The sequence below is a fragment of the Bactrocera neohumeralis genome, chromosome 2 (assembly GCF_024586455.1).
Source record: "Bactrocera neohumeralis isolate Rockhampton chromosome 2, APGP_CSIRO_Bneo_wtdbg2-racon-allhic-juicebox.fasta_v2, whole genome shotgun sequence".
Classification (NCBI taxonomy): Eukaryota; Metazoa; Arthropoda; class Insecta; order Diptera; family Tephritidae; genus Bactrocera; species Bactrocera neohumeralis.
Window position 1 is genome coordinate 52,393,134 of NC_065919.1, and position 22,086 is coordinate 52,415,219.

The following is a 22,086-nucleotide window of genomic DNA, read 5'->3' on the forward strand; positions in this document are numbered from 1 at the left end:
GAAAATTTATCACATACGTTTTTACCTTATGAATAGCATCACGGCATTTTTTTTATCGATAGTCTTGTATTTATCTCGTTTATTGATGGGCACATCTATGAGCGTGGTACATTTAGTATATGCTGCTAACCTTGGAGGATTTTGGGTATAAAATACACTGAATATACATATGTTTGATATATTCAAAGAGCTTTCATAAGTATTACCCCAAAATGGTATGCGATATTTGTGATTTTATTTAGTTTTATTTAATTAATGATATATATAATATTTTTTAAATAGTTTTTATAGTTCGTTTTTGTGGTGTTATAACTTATAGCGATAATTTGGCAGTGGCTCAGCTGACTTGAAAGCTTAAATTTTATACACATCATTAAAAAGTTCTAATGTTCTTTAAAGTAAATTGTGTATCATCTTCGAGAAAGCTCTCTTTGATAGAACACTTAGTTTGTCAACAATGCCCTGAAGTTTATACAACCTTTTTACAGATATGCAGACATGATGCCATGAGTTACTTCAATGTGTACACTTATCACGATTCCGTTCTATCACCTCCTGTTCTATACATGGTACAGAAAACAATTTAAAAATATTTGATCTTGTTTCAGCAAACTTGATCAATTTATAGAACCTTAGTTTGAGTTTGAGTTGATTTCCCGAAAACAACATCTTAGAATTTGTTACAGAGGTTAATACAGGTGTGCAAGAGAATTATAATTGTTTCAAAATTGCCTACATATTTAGTGCTAAAACCTTAGATTGAAAATGTTGCTAGGTATTTAGTTTTGTTCATAACAGTTTGTTTGATTAAAATAAAAGAATGAATATTTTGAGAGCTCGGATAATCCGACATCTCCGTCTGTCCGTCCTTCCGTCTGATACGGCTTCTTAACTTGAGTAAAAATTAGTCATGATGAAGCTCCATTTTGTTACAGAGGTTAGATAAAGTTCGAAGATGCAAAAGAATCAGCCCGCACCGCCTAAATTATAAAGTGTCATAACTAAGCCATAAATAAAGATATTAAAGTGGACCTAAAAATATTTCGAAATGAAATGTTTCTCAAAACGTATGATCAAACCTTCAACAATGTGTGGTAATTAAAGGAAAAAGAACGGTTACTTTGGAACTTGCTCACAGCCGTAGGCAAAATTTCAGTTTTTGATACAATTTTCAACCAATTTGGCACGATCCCTTTCTATACTAGAACAATGATGATAGCGGAATAAAATTATATAATTGTTTTAATAAAAAATCATTATCGCCCTCATTAAATGTTCATTGTTAAAATACGCAATTTTTCAAAATTTGGCTTTGCTATAAAAATTAAATAAAATATATAATTGTTTTAATAAAAAACCAAGCCTTAAAATAAAACACAAAACCATAAAAAAATTTAATAAAATTGCCATAACTTCGTAAATTTAACTACTACTGTGAGAAAAAAATAGTAAGACTTTTTAATTTTAATTTTGCGCGAAAACACATTCGTTGAAATATTCCTCTTCTAGGTGTGTATGATTGTCAGTGACATACATAAATTACATTCGGCAATTTTTACGATGAGTTAAAGCGTTAAAGTCATTATTTCACAGACTTTTCGACTACCAGGATGCCATTAAATGTATTACTACTGGCGATGAGTCATGGATCTATGCTTATATATCGTGAATCGCCGTTGCCGTAAAACCACGTCATAGCAGGTCAAAATCAAGATTATGTTGACAGTTTCTACGATTTTCCAGTTGTGATGCACTCTGAATTCCTTCCGACCGGAAAGCTATTCGCAAAAAGGGTCCGGAATTATGAGTCGACGACTCTTGGTAAATTTTTCGCTAAATTTTCAACAAATATTGTGCCGCAACCCCGGTGTTCGCCTGATTTAGCTCCGTGTGACTTCTGGCTATTCAGCAGACTCAAACGATGGAAGACGTTTTGAGTCAATCGAAAGCATTAAACACGAATCGCTACGCCCATTGAAGCCCATTCCGGAATTTGACTTTAACAACTGCTTCAAGGATTGTGATTACTTTGAGGTGGACGACATAGATTTTGAAAAATAAATCAACAATTTTAGAAGTATGAGTAAAGTCTTGCTATTTTTTGCTCAGACTAGTATTGTACGATGAACGAAAAGCTATGATAAGCAATTTTAATTACAGCAATGCCGAAACATGATTTCTAAATACAGAAATTATGGACAGAGCTTAAAGTAGATCGTTTACGAAAAACTCCCCACAAAAACGAAGTTATGCTGTCAACTTATGGTAACCACAAAGACGACTTTTCCATTATGCAAACACTTTGGTAGCTAATGCTGTGTTTTTCTAAAATTTCGCTTGAATACTCTAATAATATATTATAACAAGTCTAGTAAAAAATTAGAAGTATTCTGGCAATTAAGTTTCCCTACTTTTCGGCGCGCAATTCAATAATTTTTTGATAATATTTACGGAACCAATATGCAACAGACAGTAAACAATATGAGGGAAATACTTAGAAAATCTGTAGTTCTGCTTGTGCGTTAATATTTTGGATTTTAAACTCAAATACAAAAGTTTTCCACGCGTTGCCTACTTTTCGGAGCAAAGTTAAAATTTTGTTCGCAGAGCTTTGCCAGCGAAGATATAGAATAAAGTCAGCAATAGAAAAGCTGACGTACCAACTGATAGATCAAAATTAAGTTCTTGTATGGAAAGATTTATATGACAAGGTATCTTCACGAAATTGGCCACAACTTATTGTTATTGTTGGACAGTTACATTTTCAAATTTAGCTGTACATATATTTGCTAAAGGAATACATAAGCGTATTATAGCTTCGATGCGGCAGTAGTTAGCATATTTTTTTAGTTTTTTTAACAACATTTCGCCGCAGTTCGTGCCACTGTGCACAAATTACCTCGCTCGCTGGGAAATCAGCTTGTGGAACGCATACGTCATGGCATACCCAATGAATAGAATGTTGTGTCGCATACAGACTTCCTCTGCAGTTTGTGGAACGTAAATTGCCACACGTAAAAAAAGCAAAGAAATTCGGAAAAAAATTATCCCTTCGTGCCTGGAGCCGAATCAACGCATACAACCGTGTGTATGGAAGTATATATGTGTGTGTGTCGCATTCGTACAATTCCTACCGCCATTTGGTTCATTTCAGTTGAGTTCAGTGCAGTTCAACTCGGTTCAGCACAATTCGATACAGCGATACACAGCGGCAATTCGCCCAAGTTGCGAGTTGAGTTCAGTTAAGATGTGCAATTCAAATGGTGCGAACGTCTGTTGGCGGTTGCTTCGCGTTACGCGTCAAACAAACTGAAATCTCAACTGAGCTGTAAGATTAACAAGTGCTTCAACACACACACACACACACATCCACATATATAAAAATATATGTAGAAAAAGTGTGTGCGAATTAACACACATACATGTGCGGCGCATTTGTGAGAGCACACACATACATATATACGTTTGTATGTATGTAATGGCAGCATTTTTAACTTAAATAACGGCAGCGCGTTGTCAAGCGCTAAAGTGTCTAATAAATCAGCGTGTGGCAGATAAACAAATGAATATTGTTGCATATTGCTTTGTGGCATTAAAGCGTGAAGTCGTGCACGCGCTAGGCAATACCGTTAAATGCGCGACGCCAATTATAAATAATACGGAAATTCATTAAAAGCTGCGGCGCTGCAATAAGTGTGCGCGTGTGGCAGGCATAAATATTGCAAACGCCTTGCTGTTGCACTCATAAAGCTGCTGCCTTACACATACAAAGATAGCAGTGCTGCAAGCGGCCTAAGACTACCGTTAGTATAGCGCTTGCCGCATCAAAAGCGCTTTTCGCATTTATTCTAACTCTTGTTGTTGTTGTGGCAGCTCCAAATTGGCAAAATGATGCTGAAAATGATGATAATGATGCTGCTGGTCATCTTTGTGGTGGTGCTGTAGTGGCCGCAAGCATTGCGTGTGTGTTGCATGGTTGCGCGCGTACCGTTGTGTGTGTGTCGCGATCGCGCGCTTCCGTCCATAAACGTTCCGCTGCTGTCAGCGCGTTCTTGTGTGGAAATTTATCGTTTCGTCCGCATTCGCAAATTGTTTCGCCGCGTTTTTATGTGAAAATTGAAAAATTTCTGAAATTTCGAAATTGCAATATCACGTGTATTTGTTGTGGCCAAAACGCAAAAGCATAAAAAATACGCGCAGCTTACGAAAAATTGTAACACCTAAGCAAATAGATTGCGGCGCGCACGCTGTGCATGGCAATGCGAACACGAAGAAAAAAGTGCGAGCGAATACCAAAAATACCTGCGAAATATTTTCGACGCTGCTGCCGCGTGTGTCGGTAGGTGTGCGTCGCGCCGCGCCGCGCCGCTATGCAGTGAATGAAATATAGGTGCCAATAAGCGCGAAAATTAAAAATATTTACCAAATCAACTAAAAAAGTGGTGAATTTCCAAAGCAAAATGCAATCAAGCGGAATCAAAGTGAGCAGCGGCGGCTGTGCCGTTTGCGTTGTGCGAAAACTTGCATGCAACAATATTTAAGAAACAACAATAAAAAAAAAAATATTGAAAAATAAATAAAATAGAAAATATAACAAATAAAGAAAATAAAAAACCGCTTGTAAATAAATAAATTTTGAAATGAAACAGCGAGCTCAAAGCGCTTTGTGGCAAATGGGCGCGCAGAGTGAAATCTAAATGGATTTTGTATAGAAAAATGCTTGATTAATGCTACAAGGCAAGCAAACGGCATTGAAATGTGCAAGCACAATACATGTGAAATGAAAAACGTATCGCTTGCGTTATAATAATTTAAGCTAGCTGCACAAATACACACACAAACAACAAGCTCAATGAAAATTTTCTAAAGCGATAAAAAATATGTTGAAGAAAATAAAGCAAAACACACTTTAACACTCATTATTAATGGTAGAAATAAAAGCGTAACAGCGGCATTTAATCACGCACAATTCACAATCATTTCAAGCACATTAACCGTTAGATTAAAAGCATGGAAGGTGAGACACAGTGTTTAAGTAGCTTAGTTTAAGCGGTGGAACGAAGAAAATAATTTGGAAAAATAAATCAAATTAAATTGAAATACAAGAAAAATATTTTAAAAAATACAAAATTAAAAATCTTAAATAAAAAATTTAAACTAAATATCACCAGGGATTGAAATCAAAGTAGGAAGAAAATTAAAATTAACAAAAAAGTATATATAAGAAAAATTCAAAATATTAAACTAAACTCAGTTTCAATACGAAAAAAATAAAAAAAAACATAATTTGGATATTTGAATAAAAAGCTAAAAAATTTCGAAAGTTCGAAAAAAAAGAATTACAATCAAAAACAAAAAAACTTAAGAAGAATTCGAAAACATAGCACACATAATTTGAAATGGAAAGTAGTTTTGTAAAAAAACAAATTGAACTAATTAAATAAACAAAATTCGAAACGCCTAAGACAAATTTTCGTAAAAATTAATTACAAATAAAATAATATAAGAAAACTTAAAAAAAATAAAAAAAACTAAACTAAAATACACAAAAAATATTTGAAATAATACAAAAATAAAAATTTTGAATAAAAAAAAAATTCGAAAGCTTAAATCAAAGTTCGAAAAAATTAAAAATAAATACAAATAAAAAAATGTAAGAAAAATTCCTAAACTAAACCAAACTAAAACAGAAAAAAATAAATAAACAGAAAAAAATATTTAAAAAACCTAAACACAAATATTTAATTAAAAAAGTTAAACATTTCGAAATTTTTAAAACAAAGTTCGACAAAAATAAATTACATAAAAAAATGTAAAAAACATTCGAAAAAATAAATAAAACTAAATTAAATACCAACAAAAGTATTTGAAATAACACAAAAATATAAATTTTGCATAAAAAAATAATTCGAAAGGTTGAAAGCAAAGGTCGAAAAAATTTAAATAAATACCAAACATTTGTTAGAAAAAATTGGAAAATAAAATAATTTCAATTAAAACATAAAGAAATAATGCAAAATAAAACAAAAAATTAGGTATTTCAATAAATGAAGCACATATAAATTTCAAAAATATCAAAACAAAGTTCGAAAAAAAATATTAAAACACAATACTATAAAAAAGTTAAGAAAAATTCGAAAAAATAAACTAAATTGAGTTAAAATACAAAAACAGTGCAAAAAATCTACAAAAAAGTAATAATTAAGTAAAAAACTATAAAAAAATTTCGAAAAATTCAAAAGAAAATATCAAACTTTAAAAGAAAAAATATAACAAAACTTATTAAATTTCAATATAATCAAAAAATTTAAGAAAAATTCGTTAACAAATTGAAAAATACTAAATAAAATAAAAATATAAAAATCAATAAATTTAAAAAAAATGATAATTATACCAAAAAATTAAAAAAAAAATCACTAAACAATTAAAAACACACTAAAAAAATAATATATAAAAAAATTATTTACTAAATTTCACAAAAAATTTTGATACCATAAAAACTAAACCAAATATTTTCTATATATTTTATTTCAATATAAACAGCGATTTATAATTGTGACAGAGGCATGTTCATATTTATTTTTGGAAAACTACTAAGCAGACACTCTTCAGCCCATACAAAATATGCAACCTCATATATGTGTGTGTGTGTTTGTAAATAAACAGTCTCTCGCCGATTACAAAATCAGCAGCCGGTGTGCATTTAATAAAAACAACAACACTGAACAGCTGTTGAGCTGATTAGCCGGACCTGGTCTGTGTGCTAAAATACCAGCGACGTCAATAGTGCACACACGCATACATATATATACAAGCAAGCGCTGTAGGCTCATTTCATTTGTGGCAAGACTGAGCGATATGCCCATGTACATATATGTAACTGTAAATAAGCAAAAATTAAAATACTAAAGATGACATGCTAAAAATATAACTGTCATTATGTAGCCACACACCTAGTCACACCCACACACACACTCACACACATTTATGAGCCAGCATGTGCATTTCCATTATTACTTATTGATTTCCACTTAATGTGATCTGCAGCGACGGCAGCGTCAGCATAACTCTAGTATGCTTGTAAATAAGAGGATGACAAAAACAAAAATAAACAAAAAACAATAACAAAAACAAAAACAATTCTGTATATTTTACGCTCTAATTAGCTAATAATTAAGCAATAGCATTCGCATTCTACTTGGATAAAAACGCAAGTGTCGGTGAAAAACGGGTAATCACTAGCGCTAGAGTGTAAACAAATGAAAAAGAAATAAATATAATTAAATCAAAAATAGTCAAATAGAGTAATTATAGCAAAATAAAATTCATTTAAACGCAAATCGATAAAAAATTACATACAAACGCATTTCACTACACAGAATTTGCATGTAAGTAAAGTGGATTTGGTTGCACGATTTAAGCGCTATTCTTTGTTGTTAGTGTAATTTACCGTTAGACAATTAAGTTTGCAAATCGTTAAGGCTATTGTGTAAAAATGCTGTTTTTCAAACAAATTAGTCAACTGGAAATCCACCAAATAAGGCTTGGTCTAGGCTTATAATCTGATAATTACTCTTTATACAAAACTTTTTTTCTGGGCTAGTTATTTTGCATAGCAGTGTAATTAACAAAAACTCAGTTTTTTTGCATTTGAGATAGTGAAAATAATTTATTTTATATTCTAATGTTTTATTACTTTATATAAAGCTTGCAAACTTAAATATTTTTGGAATAGAAATTTAGTGGTAAGCAAATATTAGGTTGTCAAATATCACCCTTCCGCCTTTTTGTATTTTGAATTTCGCGGCTCGCATCTGGAAAATCTACTAGAGAAGCGTTCCGTGAGATTAATGGTGTTTTGGAGGATGGTACTCTATCATTTCGAACTGCGGAAAAATGATTTCGGCGATTCAGAGCGGGTGAAAACGACACCATGGATAAGCCAGCCGGCGGAAGAACTGTGACGACGAATACCGAACAAATCATGGAAAATATCAAGTTAGACCGGCACGTGGCATCTCGTGACATCGCCCAGAAGATGGGAGTTAGTCACCAAACCATTTTCAACCATCTGCAGAAGGCTGGATACAAAAAAACTTGATGTTTGGGTGCCGCATGATTTGACGCAAAAAACCTTCTGGACCGAATCAACGCCTGCTATATGCTGCTGAAACGGAATGAACTCGACCCATTTTTGAAGCGGATGGTGACTGGCGACGAAAAATGGATTACATACGACAATACCAAGTGAAAACGGTCGTGGTCGAAGGCCGGCGAATCGTTCCAAACAGTGGCAAAGCCGGGATTGACGGTCAGGAAGGTTTGGTGGGATTGGAAGGGAATCATTCATTATGAGCTGCTCCCATATGGCCAGGCGCTTAATCTTACCAGCTACTGCGAACAACTGCACCGCATGAAGCATGCAATCGACCAGAAGCGTCTAGAATTGGCCAACAGAAAGGGTGTTGTGTTCCACCAGGACAACGGCAGACCACACACTTCGTTGATGACTCGTCAGAAGCTACGGGAGCTTGGATGGGAGGTTTTATCGCATCCACCATATAGCCCGGACATAGCGCCAAGTGATTACCATTTGTTCCTGTCCATGGCGAACGCCCTTGTTGGTGTAAAGTTGAAATCAAAAGAGGCATCTGAAAAGTGGCTGTCCGAGTTTTTCGCAAATAAGGAGGGGGGCTTCTACGAGGGGGGTATTATGAAGTTGGCATCTACTTTTAAACTAAATCCGATCACTGTAACACTTTTTAAAAAGCATTGAATAAAGACCAAAAACGCGAAAGGGAGATATTTGACAACATAATATTAACATTAAATAATATCTTATACCTTAACAGACTGTAAAAATATCAATTTTTTCTAAAGATATTAATTAAAGATAGTAGACATATACAAGATTAATTTTTGGCTAGCAATTATTTGACTTTCTCGTATGTCGTCCTCCTCAAAGTAATCCAACTTCGCCCCAATAAATTTTTGCCAACTTATTTTCCAATCCCGGAAAGAGTTGTTAAAGTCAGTTTCCGGTTTCCCCGGAGCGGTCGTTTGAGTCGAGTTTGAAAAATAGCAAAAAGTCACTTCAACTTCAACTTTCAAGCATTTCAAAATTTGGCGCAAAACTCATGAAGAATCAATGCAGAAAAGTTGTCGGCCTATAATGCCGCCCTCCTTTACAAATAGCTTTACGTAAATGACTCGATAACACTCAAATAGTATTCCTTGTTGGGAGTTTGGCTGGTCAAAAAGAATTCGTAGTGCACCATACCTCGATAATTGAAGAAAACTATCAACATAACCTTGATTTTTGACCTGGTTTGCATTAGTTTATTAGGCTTGGGTTCACCTTGGCCACGATATTCGTCCGATTGATCCTCTGTTTCCGGCAAGGTCCAAGACTTATCGCCAGTAACAATACGTTTCATGGCATCCTGGTAGTCGATAAGCATTATTTCACAAAGGTTAACGCGACGCTGTTTTTCGAAAAAATTGTGGATCTTGAAATCAATCGTGCTTACACTTTTCTTAAACCCAAATAATCTATTAAAATGGTTTTCACTGATCCTTTCGATATCTCAACGATGCCAGGAAGATTTTTGGTTTGATTCTCAAGCACCAATTCCTTTATTTTATTGACGTGTTGATCATCATTAGATGTTGATGGTCGTTCTGGACGTGGTTCGTTGTCATCACGTTCTCGAGCCTCTTTGAATAATTTGTACCAATCAAAAACACCAAAGACCTTTTCCAACATGCTGAACGATTCAGCACCAGAAATTTGATTTCACACACAAAGTATAATGGAACTTCTTTATTATAAATTAATATTTTGTTAAATAAGGGGAAATAGTTTTGTTCACAAACGTTCTGTTTTTAAGTCTCAAAACTAAAAGAGTCAGATATATTATATATACCAAAGTCTCAGGGTGAAAAGAGTTAACTAAAATTTGTCTGTCCGTCCGTGGTGGCAAGCTGTAACTTGAGTAAAAATTGAGATATCATGATGAAACTTGGTACACGTATTTCTTGGCTCCATAGGAAGGTTAAGTTCGAAGATGGGCAAAATCGGCCTCTGCCTCTCCCACAAAATAGCGAAAACCGAGCATTATCATAACTAAGCTTTTAATATGAAAGTACTGAATGGCTTTCAGTTGATGCGTTCACTGCGTTTTCAACTCGTAATTTTACTAATTCTAAGCTTGTAGAAAACGTTAACCAAATTAATTGCAGAAAAATCTTAGTTAATCGCGAATTTCACCTCTATTTCCATTGTTCCACTTCTACATACATTTTCAGTCTTCGGAATATGGTATGAAATTATATTTGGGAAGTAGGAAAATATTTTTTAAATTTTTATTTTCGCCCAGTATAAATCAAAAATATTCTCGGGAACTTAACCGATTTCAGAATCATAAATTTTTCATTAAGGTCTTACGAAAATTATCGCTTAATATAACGCTTAATATCATGCCTTCCTGTAAATATACATTGAAACACCCGTCCTAAAACTTACAAAAATTTTTTGAAAAATATGTTTTTAATTCAACACACTAGTTCACTTTATCGTGCGAGTGTATAAAATGTTCGGTCACTCTCCAACTTAACTCTTCCTTACTTTTGTAGTAAGATTTGTCATTTGTTTCAATACAGCGCTCTTCTTTGGAGATCACTTTTTCATTTGACGAAAATTTCTTCCCAGTGAGCATTCTTTTGAGAGCAGAAAAAAATCGCTGAGTGCCAGATCTGAAGAATACGGCTATTTGATATTATTTTTAAGCAAAGAGGATAATATTGGATTGCATGCATATTGCTATAAAAATTTTTAATTTGTATAAATATTTATTAATTTTTTTTCAAACCAGTTTTATTTCCAATTTATTTATTTTCAGATTCAACAATAAGTGTCGGGTGTAAATTAATCTACCAAATAAAATAATAAAGGTTGCATAGTGTAAAATAAATAAGAAAATAATTATTTGAAAATGACTTCCACACAATTAAGTTCAGCAAAGCAGCAATTCACTCGTTTAATTAACTGCAGTGCGAAACATATAATTATCGAAAGATATTTACAAATAAATGATTTAAAAGCAAAAAATTAGAAAAAAATTACGCAAAAAGTGAGCAAGTGAAAATTAATAATTAATAGTAATTAATTAAAATTAAATATAAAATAATTAATTAGTAAATAATTAAGCTAAGCGAATAATAAACAAGTTCTACTTCGTTTGAGTCAAGGTCAAGCGTGTGTGTGTGTGTTCCGCTTAAGTTGGCAAAACAATATCTAAATGCGAAGATAACCTCCGCTCAACAGCGTCTAGCCCGCAACAAAGGACCAGCGAGGCAAATAATATTAATGACACAACAACGCGAAATACAGACACACACACTTCCAACACTTGCAACGCCCAAGTGAAACACGCCCCGTCTGCGAAGTAATCTTCGGGAGTAATAAATAAATTATTGCCAGTAGTAATAATAAAAGTAATAGCAAAATAATAATAAACGCCTATGCATTAATACAACACCACCAACAACAACAAAAGCAACCACCGCTAGCACCAACAACACAAGCAACAATTTTCACGGCGCCGCAGCAGCGCTAGCAGCAGGCAGGCAGCAGGAAAACTACAACTTCAACAGCATACTCGAAAAGTAACGGCAATAACGGAACAAAATGGATTATAGCCAATTAGATGCGGATATCAATGGCAACATCAATACGGGCAATATCAATACAAATGACTTCCTCGCCATATTCTCATCAACAACAAGTCCCACCGATGTGACTGCAACGCCTGCCTCGTCGGCGGGAGGCTGGTCCGGCGGCGGCAGCGGTGCCGTCGGGCACAAGCACTACACACATCTGTCCGCCCCACCACACAGCAGTAACGGCAGCATTTTCTACGCCAGCAACAGCAGTAGCAGCAGCAGCGCAGCCAGTGCACCGACCGCCCTCAGCAATACAACAACACTACTCAACCCGCCACTACTAACCGTCGATGCTGGCGCTGATGGCGGTGCGGCAGGCGGCGCGGCCAATCAATATGGGCTGGGAAATTTGCTCGAGAGCACCTTACAGGGCGCCATCACAACGCTGAGTCCGAATAATTATGTCAACGACAGTTACTACTTCTTGAATAGCAACTTCTATAACGGTAGTATGAGTTATAGTGGCAGCGCGGGCAATTACAGTAATCAAACGTTGACGGTTGGTGGTGGCATGACATCGGCGAATTTGTCCTCGAATCTGACGGAAGTGCAATGGGACGGTCGCTATCCGAGCGGTTATACGTTGCCGCAAATCGTCATCGCTTCGGTAATCGTGACCATATTGATGATTATCATCGTGGTGGGCAATATGCTGGTCATCATTGCCATTATGACAGAGAAATCGCTAAAGAACATACAGAATTGGTTTATTGCCTCGCTGGCGGTGGCGGACTTCTTTCTCGGCCTGATCATAATGCCCTTCTCGCTGGCGAACGAACTGATGGGCTATTGGATATTCGGTAGTTGGTGGTGTGACATACACTCCGCAATGGATGTGCTGTTGTGTACGGCGTCCATAATGAATTTGTGCCTGATATCGTTGGATCGGTATTGGAGCATTACGAAGGCGGTGGACTATCTCAAGTCGCGTACGCCGGCGCGTGCGGCAATCATGATTGCCTCCGTGTGGATAATGTCGGCATTGATTTGCATACCGCCGTTGCTGGGTTGGAAGGTGAAAATGCCGGAGGGACCGTTGCCGAAATGTGCGGTAAGTGCCCTGAATTGCAGCAGTGCGCCTACATAACTGTTTATAGCATATACATATATATTTACATACAAATTTACTTAGCGACGCCACATTTGTGCGCCGAAAAGTCTTACCAAGCAGTACTGCAGTTCAATATATGTGCACAGGGACTATTTAAGCGCGTGTCGCTGTCGCCGTGTGCGTCATGGCTTTGCAATTAAATGCCACTTTTGCCCCAGGGAAGACGCGTAGTTCGTTTATTCGTGCGCTCGTTCGTTCGGCTATTTGCTTGGCAATTGGAAACCTACAATTGCTGCTTGTCTGCTCGACTCCTGCGTCGGCTGTGACGGCCTTTGTGTGTCGCATTTAATTGGAGTTGCTCGGAAATTGGCGCAAATGATTTACGCCGACAGAGATAACGAATTTAATTGTCTTCTTTGGGCGCATCAGTTGCCAAAGGCGTTGATTGTGCAGCCCACTCGGTGCGGGGTGGGTGGGCACACTGTATGGTAGAAATATTATTTTATAACCTTGCAGTTCATAAAGTTCAATATGTGGCAATTTGTTTTAAATTTCTGATTGTTTTATGTTGAGACTTGCGGAAACAATGTGCGATTGCCAATAATTATTTATGTGACTGTTGTCGCTTCCTTAACTAGGTCAGTTGCTTGCTGTGCCTACAAGCATATATTTGGGTTATAAAATATTTAATATTCGTAGACTAAAAGGTGACTTGTTCATAAGAAGTTTTCATATAATATGTGCTGTAATCTCCAAGACTTATAAAAATACTCAAAATTTACGCAAATGTTTTGAAAAGAGTTGTATTATATAATAATAGAATTTTTTTATTTAAAAGTACTCAAAATTTTTACCAGCTTCCTATTGCCTTATGAGTATTTATCTTTTCCTCAGTATTGTCCGGTATCTTAGTCGCTTGGTAAAGCAATTTTATCGAGAAGCGCATTTCATGCATGAAAGTGGAATCCTGAGATCTTTCCAGCAACGGCTTTCTGATACAACTTGGCAACATGCTGTATATTTTTATATATTTGTGGTCTATATTAAAAAAAAAATTAGATTGTGAACAAAAAAGTACCCGGAAATTGTAAATAAAACTCAAAATGTTAACTTACTCATCAATACTTATTTTGTCGCGTTCAAAGTGAATCCCACCAGTTGTAATTCACTTAAGCCAACGATTTTCCAATCCACGCAACACTTTTCATAAACACTTTTGCGGATGAACGTCAGCTCCTTCAGTGAATTTTGTTTTATCTCTGAAAACGTTTTCCACGGAGTGGCAATTTCAGTTTGGAGAACAAGAAAAAATTACATGGAACCAAATCTGGTGAGTACGGTGGTTGACCGATGGCATTCATTGCGTTTTTGGCTTTCAATTCGGCCACCAGCGTGGCTCGATGCGATGGTGCATTATCATCGTGTAAAATCTATGAACGTTTCTTCCACAATTCCGGCCGTTTTCGATGGGTATACTCACGCAAAAATCTCTGTACAGCCAAATGGAGCTCCGAATTTGTTTCTTCGAAACATATTCATGATGACAAAACCAAAAATATCGAAAAATATCCACCTTGATTTTTAAGCGGCTTTGGATGTTTTTTGTTTGGTTTCGGCTCGTTTTTTCCCTCTGTTCCAATGATTGTTGATTTGTTTGCATGACAAACTCAAAATTTTATATCTCAGGCAGTTATAATGCTCGCCACGAATGTAAGATCGAAATACGCTTGATCAAGCTTGTCCAAAGAGACCTGTTTACGGTACTATTTTTGAAAAAAATTTAGCTTTATCGGGACGAGTCGTGCAAGAACGCGTTTCATACCCAAAATATCACACACATCATTCAAATTGAGCTGTCTTGCCTTTTTTCTAACACTTACTTGACGACTTTCCTTCACTTTTTTAATGTCTTCATCAGGTGAAGAGGTCGAAGGTTGTCCAGAACGAGACATGCATTCAAGGATCTCTCTTGACCACTCCTAGGACTGTGAATTTTTTTTTTGTTTTTTTTTTTTTTTTTTTGCTTTGCAATATCTTTTTTTTTATTGAATCTGCTTTTTGTTTTGTTTTAAAAGCCTAACAATAAGTTATAAAATCTTAAATCTGTTTAAAAACTAGACAAGCTCAAGCAAGTGATTGAGCTGTTTTGGTGATACGTTGCTCCTTAGTACGCAGGCATATCTCTTCTTTTAAGGCGTGTTTGATCGCAGGAATGTACCGAAAGGGTTCGTGTGATCTCGGAGTTTAGACATATATTTAATACTTTTCCCATAAATTTCCTTTTTTAAATAAGACTCCAATGTTTTATTCAATTCTAAAGGTAGAATGCTTTTAATCTTATATAAAAGGCCTCAATGCCATACCTTATCAAACGCCTGAGCCACGTCTAGAAATATAGCTGAACAGTACTCTCTGTGCTCAAATGCTTTTCTTATTTCGTTAGTAATTCTATTTACTTGCTCTATCGTGCTATGTTTTTCACGAAATCCGAATTGGTGCGTTGGTATTATATTATTTTCGTGGAGGTGGAGTCATCTTTGAAACACTTTTTCAAATATTTTAGAAAGACAGGGTAGAAGACTGATTGGTCTGTATGAAGACGGCTGAGTTACATACAAGTAAGGCTTTCCCAGGTTTATCTATCAAGATAATCTGCGACTTTTTCCATGAAGTTGGGTAGTATCTGAGATTATGAATTGCATTGAAGAGCAAAGAGAGCACTTCTACAGCAATATTTGGTAACTCAATTAGCATTTTTGGGAAATTTTATCGTTTGCTTGGAATTTTTCCTCGTCACTTCGATAATTTTCTTTTATTATTCTATATAATTTCAGAAGGTGAATTCTTAAATGTTTAACTTCGTTAATTACGTACAGCTGATTTCAATTGAAGCTGAGTAGAAGGGGAGCGATTTATCTGCCATTCACGCCTTGCACGTTTTTCTTTACAAGCTTTTCTATTTCTCTGGTTGCGGCTTATAGTTTTTGTTTGGTGTTTGCTAAAACTGCTTTAGTTATTATATATATCATTGAGTTCTTCTTGCTTTCGTCAATATCTCTTCCTGTATTTATTTTGTTCAACATTAATGTCTCTCACGTATTTTTTATATTTTAGCCAATTCGTTTTATAAGAAGTTAATCCCACTTTTGGATTAACAAATATGGGTTGTTCACATAACTTTATTAGTACAGGAGAGTGATCAAAGATAAATCAGTATATGTATAAACTGTTATAAGCGATTTATCTATATTTTTGATTACAGCAAAATCAATTAAATCTGGTATTTTGTTACGTGTGCCCCAATAAGTGTGTTTTGCCACCTGCTAGAAATCTATGGCCTAGTGTTCCAAAAAAGTCTTTAAATTGGATGTCTGTGATTTTATACCGAGGTGGGCAGTATACGGCCGTCAGGTTTAAGTCCCCGCAGCGACTTTTTATAGTTATTGTTGTAGCTTGTAATTGCGCTGTGGCATAAGATTCTAATACGTGGTGATTTAACCGTTTTCTAACCAACACTGTTTCTCCATTTGCCCATGTGGGTGGCTTGTAATATACAAGGTGCGTTCCAAAGCAAACAGGACTTAAAAAAAAAAACAGAAAAAATGGTTTTTACGGCAAAATCAATTTATTTTATTCAAAATAGTCTTCTTCTGCTTCAATACAGCTTTTTGCACGGTTCAAAAGCGGTATGGCCGACAGTATGCCGGTGCAAGCCTTTTGAATGGCCTCTGCGTCTGCATAACGCTTTCCTTTCATGGGCAAATGCATTTTTCCGAAAAGGCAGAAGTTGCACGGTGCCATTTCAGGTGAATACGGGGAGTGGTTAATAGTTAAAATGTGATTTTTGGTCAAATAATCGTCCTCCGAATGTTGGATTCTGAGCAATTTTGGTCGTCAGTCAATTTGTGTGGAACAAACCGTGCACACACCTTTCATAAACCCAAATGTTCGGTCAAAATGCAATAAATCGATGTTTTGGAGATGTTCACTTCCATTTCCATGAATTTCAATGATGATTTCGGCTGATTTTTGATGAATTCACCCACAGTTTCGATGGAATTTCCGGTGATCACGGATTTTGATGGGCCCACATGTTGATCGCCATTTATGTCCTCACGACCACTTTGAAAACGTTGAAACCACTCTTGCACTCTGCTACGGGATAGGCAATCATCGCCATAAACTTGTTTCATCAATTGAAACGTTTCGGTAAAAGTTTTACCAATTTTAAAACAAAATGTAATGTTGGCTCTTTGTTCGAAGCTCATTTTCGCACCGATAACAAACATATACGGACACTTAAAACGCAATAACTTAATTTATTGCAAATCAATCGCTTCACTTCTTCTCAAATATAGCATAAGCAATAGTTCCCAACAATATTTCAATATCTGTAAAAAAATGAAAATATGATGAAGTTTTAGTTGAGATTTTAAAATACTTATTTCGGGGCTCATGATAAGTATGTTTTTCACACATTTTGGCTTAAATATGTTAAAAAGTTTTGTTCTGGTAAATAAAAACTTCACGTACGATATGAATCATGAAGAAATGGGAATAAATCTGGAGAATTTTTTGGCCTGGTTTGACTCCGGACGGTCCTGTCAGTATATAAGCAAGCTTTAGATTAACTTTAGACTTCAAATAATGATTTTTGGGAATGAATTGAAAACCACTGTCAAATCCAGAGTAGCGAAATGAAAGTGCTATTAAACTATTATAAAGAGTAGGAAACGTAACCTTGTAGTATTATTATTACCTCCAAGATTACATAGTGTTGTATTTTACTTTTTGCTACAGAACGATGTTGCTATTTTCTTACGACACTAATTTTAATTCCGAAAACAGGAACTCATAACTGTTTTAGTATTTTTGAAGAAGATTTTAAATCTGGTCGCGTTGTAAGACAGCATTTGGCTTGAATAGCTGTGAACGATGGTACTTTGTGATGTCCAAAACTCCTCGACATGAATCACTAAACACTTAAAGATAATATAGGCGAAAGGTACAGTTTTGGTAATTTACATCTATTTAGATACTTAGCCACAGCTCGTGTAAGCCTAATGGACAATGTTTAGTTATAACTGTTATGTTCCACCCATGCTCAGAAGCATCTTGCAGCCGCACAAGTTTTGGATGTTGACCAGAGCTTCTTGAGATCACGGAAGCTCCATTGATTAAACCTAAACGCACTCTGAGTAGGAAATGTTTTAAAATAAGTATAAGAACTCTGATGAACTTATGTAACAAGCGTAAAAGTAGCAGCACTCTCGGTCTCATTAAGAACCTCCTAAATTCAATCGGTCATTCCAATTTTGTTGATACAATTCTCGTATACGAGTAGCATATACCGTAGATCCATACCCTCTATTTAGGGTTTATTAAGTTTCCATTCGATTGGCTTTAAGTATTTTGGAACAAGGACGTTTATTTTTTTATTACCGACGGAATCCAAACCAGGCAGCAATATCTATTTTACAAAGAAATTTTAGTTCAGTTTCGTTATTCCATTTTGTTGGTTACCGCAATATCTTCTACGCGAATTAGAAGTCAGGAAGAGTTACCTTCAAAGCTCTTACGACTCTTCTCTTGGATTTCATAAACCTAGTTCTTCTGTTGGGTTTAATCAACCTCGTGAAAATATGTTGTCATATTCAATATATGGACTTTTGCGTTTCGGATTTTTTAGTAAAATAACGGAATATTATATGCAGACTACGGACTCTTACTTACCATTACAGCTGATTTTATATAATGCAGAAGGCTGTAACGGTTAATGAATAAATTTTTGTTTCATATAGATTTCAAATACTCTTAAAGTATTCCAACTGTGTTCAGAAAATAACGGACTTTTTAAAATTTCAAATTTTGCAAGCTAGGAGAGACAGATTTTCAAAATTTTTATTATTTCAAAAAATAAATAAGACCTTAAAGGGCCGTCGTTTCCCCAGATAGACAAAAGTCAATTAAAAGTCTGAAGGCTATCCCAAAAATCGAATTTAAGAAGTAGTTTGAGATTTCGAAGTAGCGCTGGTAATGTGTAATATCACAAGGAGACTATTTTGAATAAACATTTTTTTTGAATTTTTTTAGATTACATCGCAAATTTTTTTTTTTGGAAGAATGAAAACTTTGGTATATGTTTTTCTTTTATACCTCAAAATCGCAATTAACGATCCAGTAATTAAAATCTGCATCAGAAAACTAAATGTGAATTGAAAAATAATTATTGAACTTGATTTCTGGCCGATAAAATTATTGTTTTCCATATGCATGTTGAATATCTAATGAATACTAAAACTGCATAACTTTTATATTTCTATATTATTTTTGTATTACTAACTATACAAATGGCCAAATTTTAGACACAACTTTAATGCCAAGTAACTTAAAAAACTCCTTTTCCTTGCCAATATTCAAAACAACATTTTAGGAAAATCGCAATTTAACTGAAAATATTAAAATATTTAGCTTAAACAATCAACATCACATAACCACACTAAAATCATACGAAAAGATAAGAATAATATTTCTTTAACTAAAATAAATGTGAGCATTATTCAAGCAACGCTTTTGTTCACTTTGGTCCTGTGTGTTTTCTGTTAAAATATGTGTGCGTGTGTGCGTGAGAAAAATGGACTAAGGACCCAAATCGCCGCAAGACTGCACGCCCAATACACAAGCAATAAAAAGACTGGCCATTAAGCACTTTTACGGTATATTTATAATATTTGTGAGCACAACTTACGTGAATATAAATCGAGCAGACCAACATTGAGCGAAATATTTTGCTTGGAAATTGAAGAAAATGTAAAAATAAGGAAAAATTCAAATGTTTTTATTATTAAAGGAAACTGGATATTTGAATAGGAATCTGCGACTTTAAAGGTACAGTTGAAGTATATGTAGAAGGTGACTTTTGTTTTTGCTGATGAAAATTATTTTCAGTTGAAAAAAAGTGTTACTTGTTCAATTTAATTTATCGAAATATGTAGCAACATGTTGCAAGAGCATAAATGCAACATGTTGCTACCTCACGGTTGTACTTATCTCCCAAAACTAAGCGATATTGATATAACCCTATATACATATAAATGATCAGGATGACGAGCCCATTTGAAATCCGAGTGGTTGTCTGTCTGTCCGTTCATCCGTCCATGCAAGCTGTCGCTTGAGCAAAAATTAAGATATCTTAATGAATTTAGCATAGGGTACCGCAGTAGCAAGGGACAACTGTGGGCAAAAAAAATTTAAAAAAGTGTGCGTGGCGCTGCCCTCTAATAAGTTAAACTGCTATGCTACTGTAACCTAGTTCACCCAGTGCAAATACTATAAGGACTCTTAACGACAGTGTGAAAATCGATGAAATCGCAAGTTAACCCCGCTCACTCCCCATATAAAGGTACAGTTAAAAACTACTAAAAAGCGGTATCTATCGGGTGATTTTTTGTCCGTTCGTATTTGACCGTCCGGTGTCAAGAGAAAGATGCTTGACATTTCAAATTTAACGAGCAACGCTTATTGAATTTTATTACCAAAATCAGTGTTCGGTTCCAGAAATGCGCGCTTTACGTCCTTTATGGTCTACATAAAACCAAGTGAAAACAATTAATGCGATCGTAGATGGGCGTAATTGGAACATGAAATGTGCCACGCCCGAAAATCGTCAAAATTAACCGAAAACCTATAAAGTGCCATAACTAAGCCCTAAAATTAAAGAAATATACATATAAATGCGATTTAACGATTCAGACTATTTTTTGTGGGGCACGTCAAGTCTAAAGTCTACAGAAATAAGCCAAACTATTCCAGCTTTGGAAGACAACATTTCCGAAGAAATTCGGGCTATTCCGGCCGAAATGCTCGAAAAAGTTGCCCAAAATTGGACTTTCCGAATGGACCACCTAAGACGCAGCCGCGGTCAACATTTAAATGAAATTATCTTCAAAAAGAAATGTCATGAACCAATCTAACGTTTCAAATAAAGAACCGATGAGATTTTGCAAATTTTATGTTTTTTTTTTTAAAAAGTTATCAAGCTCTTAAAAAATCCCCGATATAATTAAATTTTCCAGATATATAAAATTTTACTCCCGAGATGGTTTGATAGCGCTTTTTTGCGAGGCGGGGTCGAAATTAGACGATTCACATATCTCGAGACCCACCCGACCGATTTCAACCAATTATGTTAAGTGGAAATCCCTTGATAGTTTTATGTTACAGTGTAAAAATGGGCAAAATCGTACTACAGCCACGCCTACTTCCCATATAACACATTTCCATTTGATTTTTTTCTTTCAAATGTACAAATCAGGAAGCAATAACGCCATACAACTTTGCACGATCTCTCCATCTTATGGCCAAAAATTGTTCAAGTCCAACAAAAACTATTCAAGCCACTAGGTATCGAATATTTTGACCCCAGTACCTATAGTTACTTTTTACCGAAAATATCAGAGAGAATCAAAAATCAAAAAATTATTTTGTTCATTAAAAAGTCTAATTTGACAACACAAAGAGCTATGGTTGCTCCCCCTCACCAATAAAATTCACGCCGCTCACAGGCAATGACCCTGAAATTATGGTATGGTATTTATGCAGAAGCGGGGGGATAAAAATCAATAAATTAATACGGTCACATGATGACCATAAAATAGCTTAGCTGATGCTCACAAAACTGCCGACAAAGTGAATGTCAAATGGGAATAAAGTATCTATTATATATGTATATGTGTGAGTGTTTTCATGAAAATATTACGGTATTTTATGTGGGTGGTATTAAGAAGATAGAAAAGATAAATATGTACACAAAAGTAACCGTAAATTATTAAAAGAAGAAAAAAAGAGACGAAGACGGAAACGGACATATTTTGATGTTGAGTTTTTACCCTTTGCTTTATTTTGCATTTCACTTAATTCTTTATTCTCTTGAAGTTAGTTACCTTTTATGGGCTATTAATTAACCCTTTATGAAGATAGATGTAGAAAGATTACAAAATACTGATAAAAAAGAATCAAAGCAGAAATATTTAGTGAATTTTAACAATTTCTTTTAAGTCACAAAGTAGCTCTGCAGTGAACTTTTTGTGCAAATTTATTCTACTTAGATCAAACATTTTTTTGTTGCTTTGTAGCTTTCAAAATCTCTTTAATATAGAGATAATAAACACAACTCTTTGTTATAGAAAAGTTACTTAATTTAAAAAGCTTTTATATCATGTTTGAGCTTTTGATTTCACGAAGCTTTCACAAGCTTTACATAATTTCAAATAAATCAGCTGCATTTGTCCGCTTTTCATTCACTCACGATT

General features: G+C 35.0%; 1 protein-coding gene across 1 annotated transcript; it reads left to right on the plus strand.

Moving 5' to 3' along the window:
* Window positions 1-6,424: 6,424 nt before the first annotated feature.
* LOC126760675 (5-hydroxytryptamine receptor-like) lies at window positions 6,425-19,985 on the plus strand. The gene is made up of 5 exons (XM_050476538.1): window positions 6,425-7,388; window positions 10,902-12,775; window positions 13,799-13,815; window positions 18,078-18,115; window positions 19,963-19,985. The coding sequence occupies exons 2-5, from the start codon at window positions 11,690-11,692 to the stop codon at window positions 19,983-19,985; spliced, it is 1,164 nt and encodes a 387-aa protein (XP_050332495.1). The 5' UTR covers window positions 6,425-7,388; window positions 10,902-11,689.
* The last annotated feature ends 2,101 nt before the right edge of the window (window positions 19,986-22,086 follow it).

What these genes read in the sequence shown, in the direction of transcription:
- LOC126760675 (XM_050476538.1), top strand. Translation starts at nt 11,690, where the DNA reads ATGGATTATAGCCAATTAGATGCGGATATCAATGGCAACATCAATACG. An exon ending in GATACAATTCTCGTATACGA is followed by an intron (nt 18,116 to 19,962) that starts GTAGCATATACC and finishes GCAAAAATTAAG; the next exon opens with ATATCTTAATGAATTTAGCA.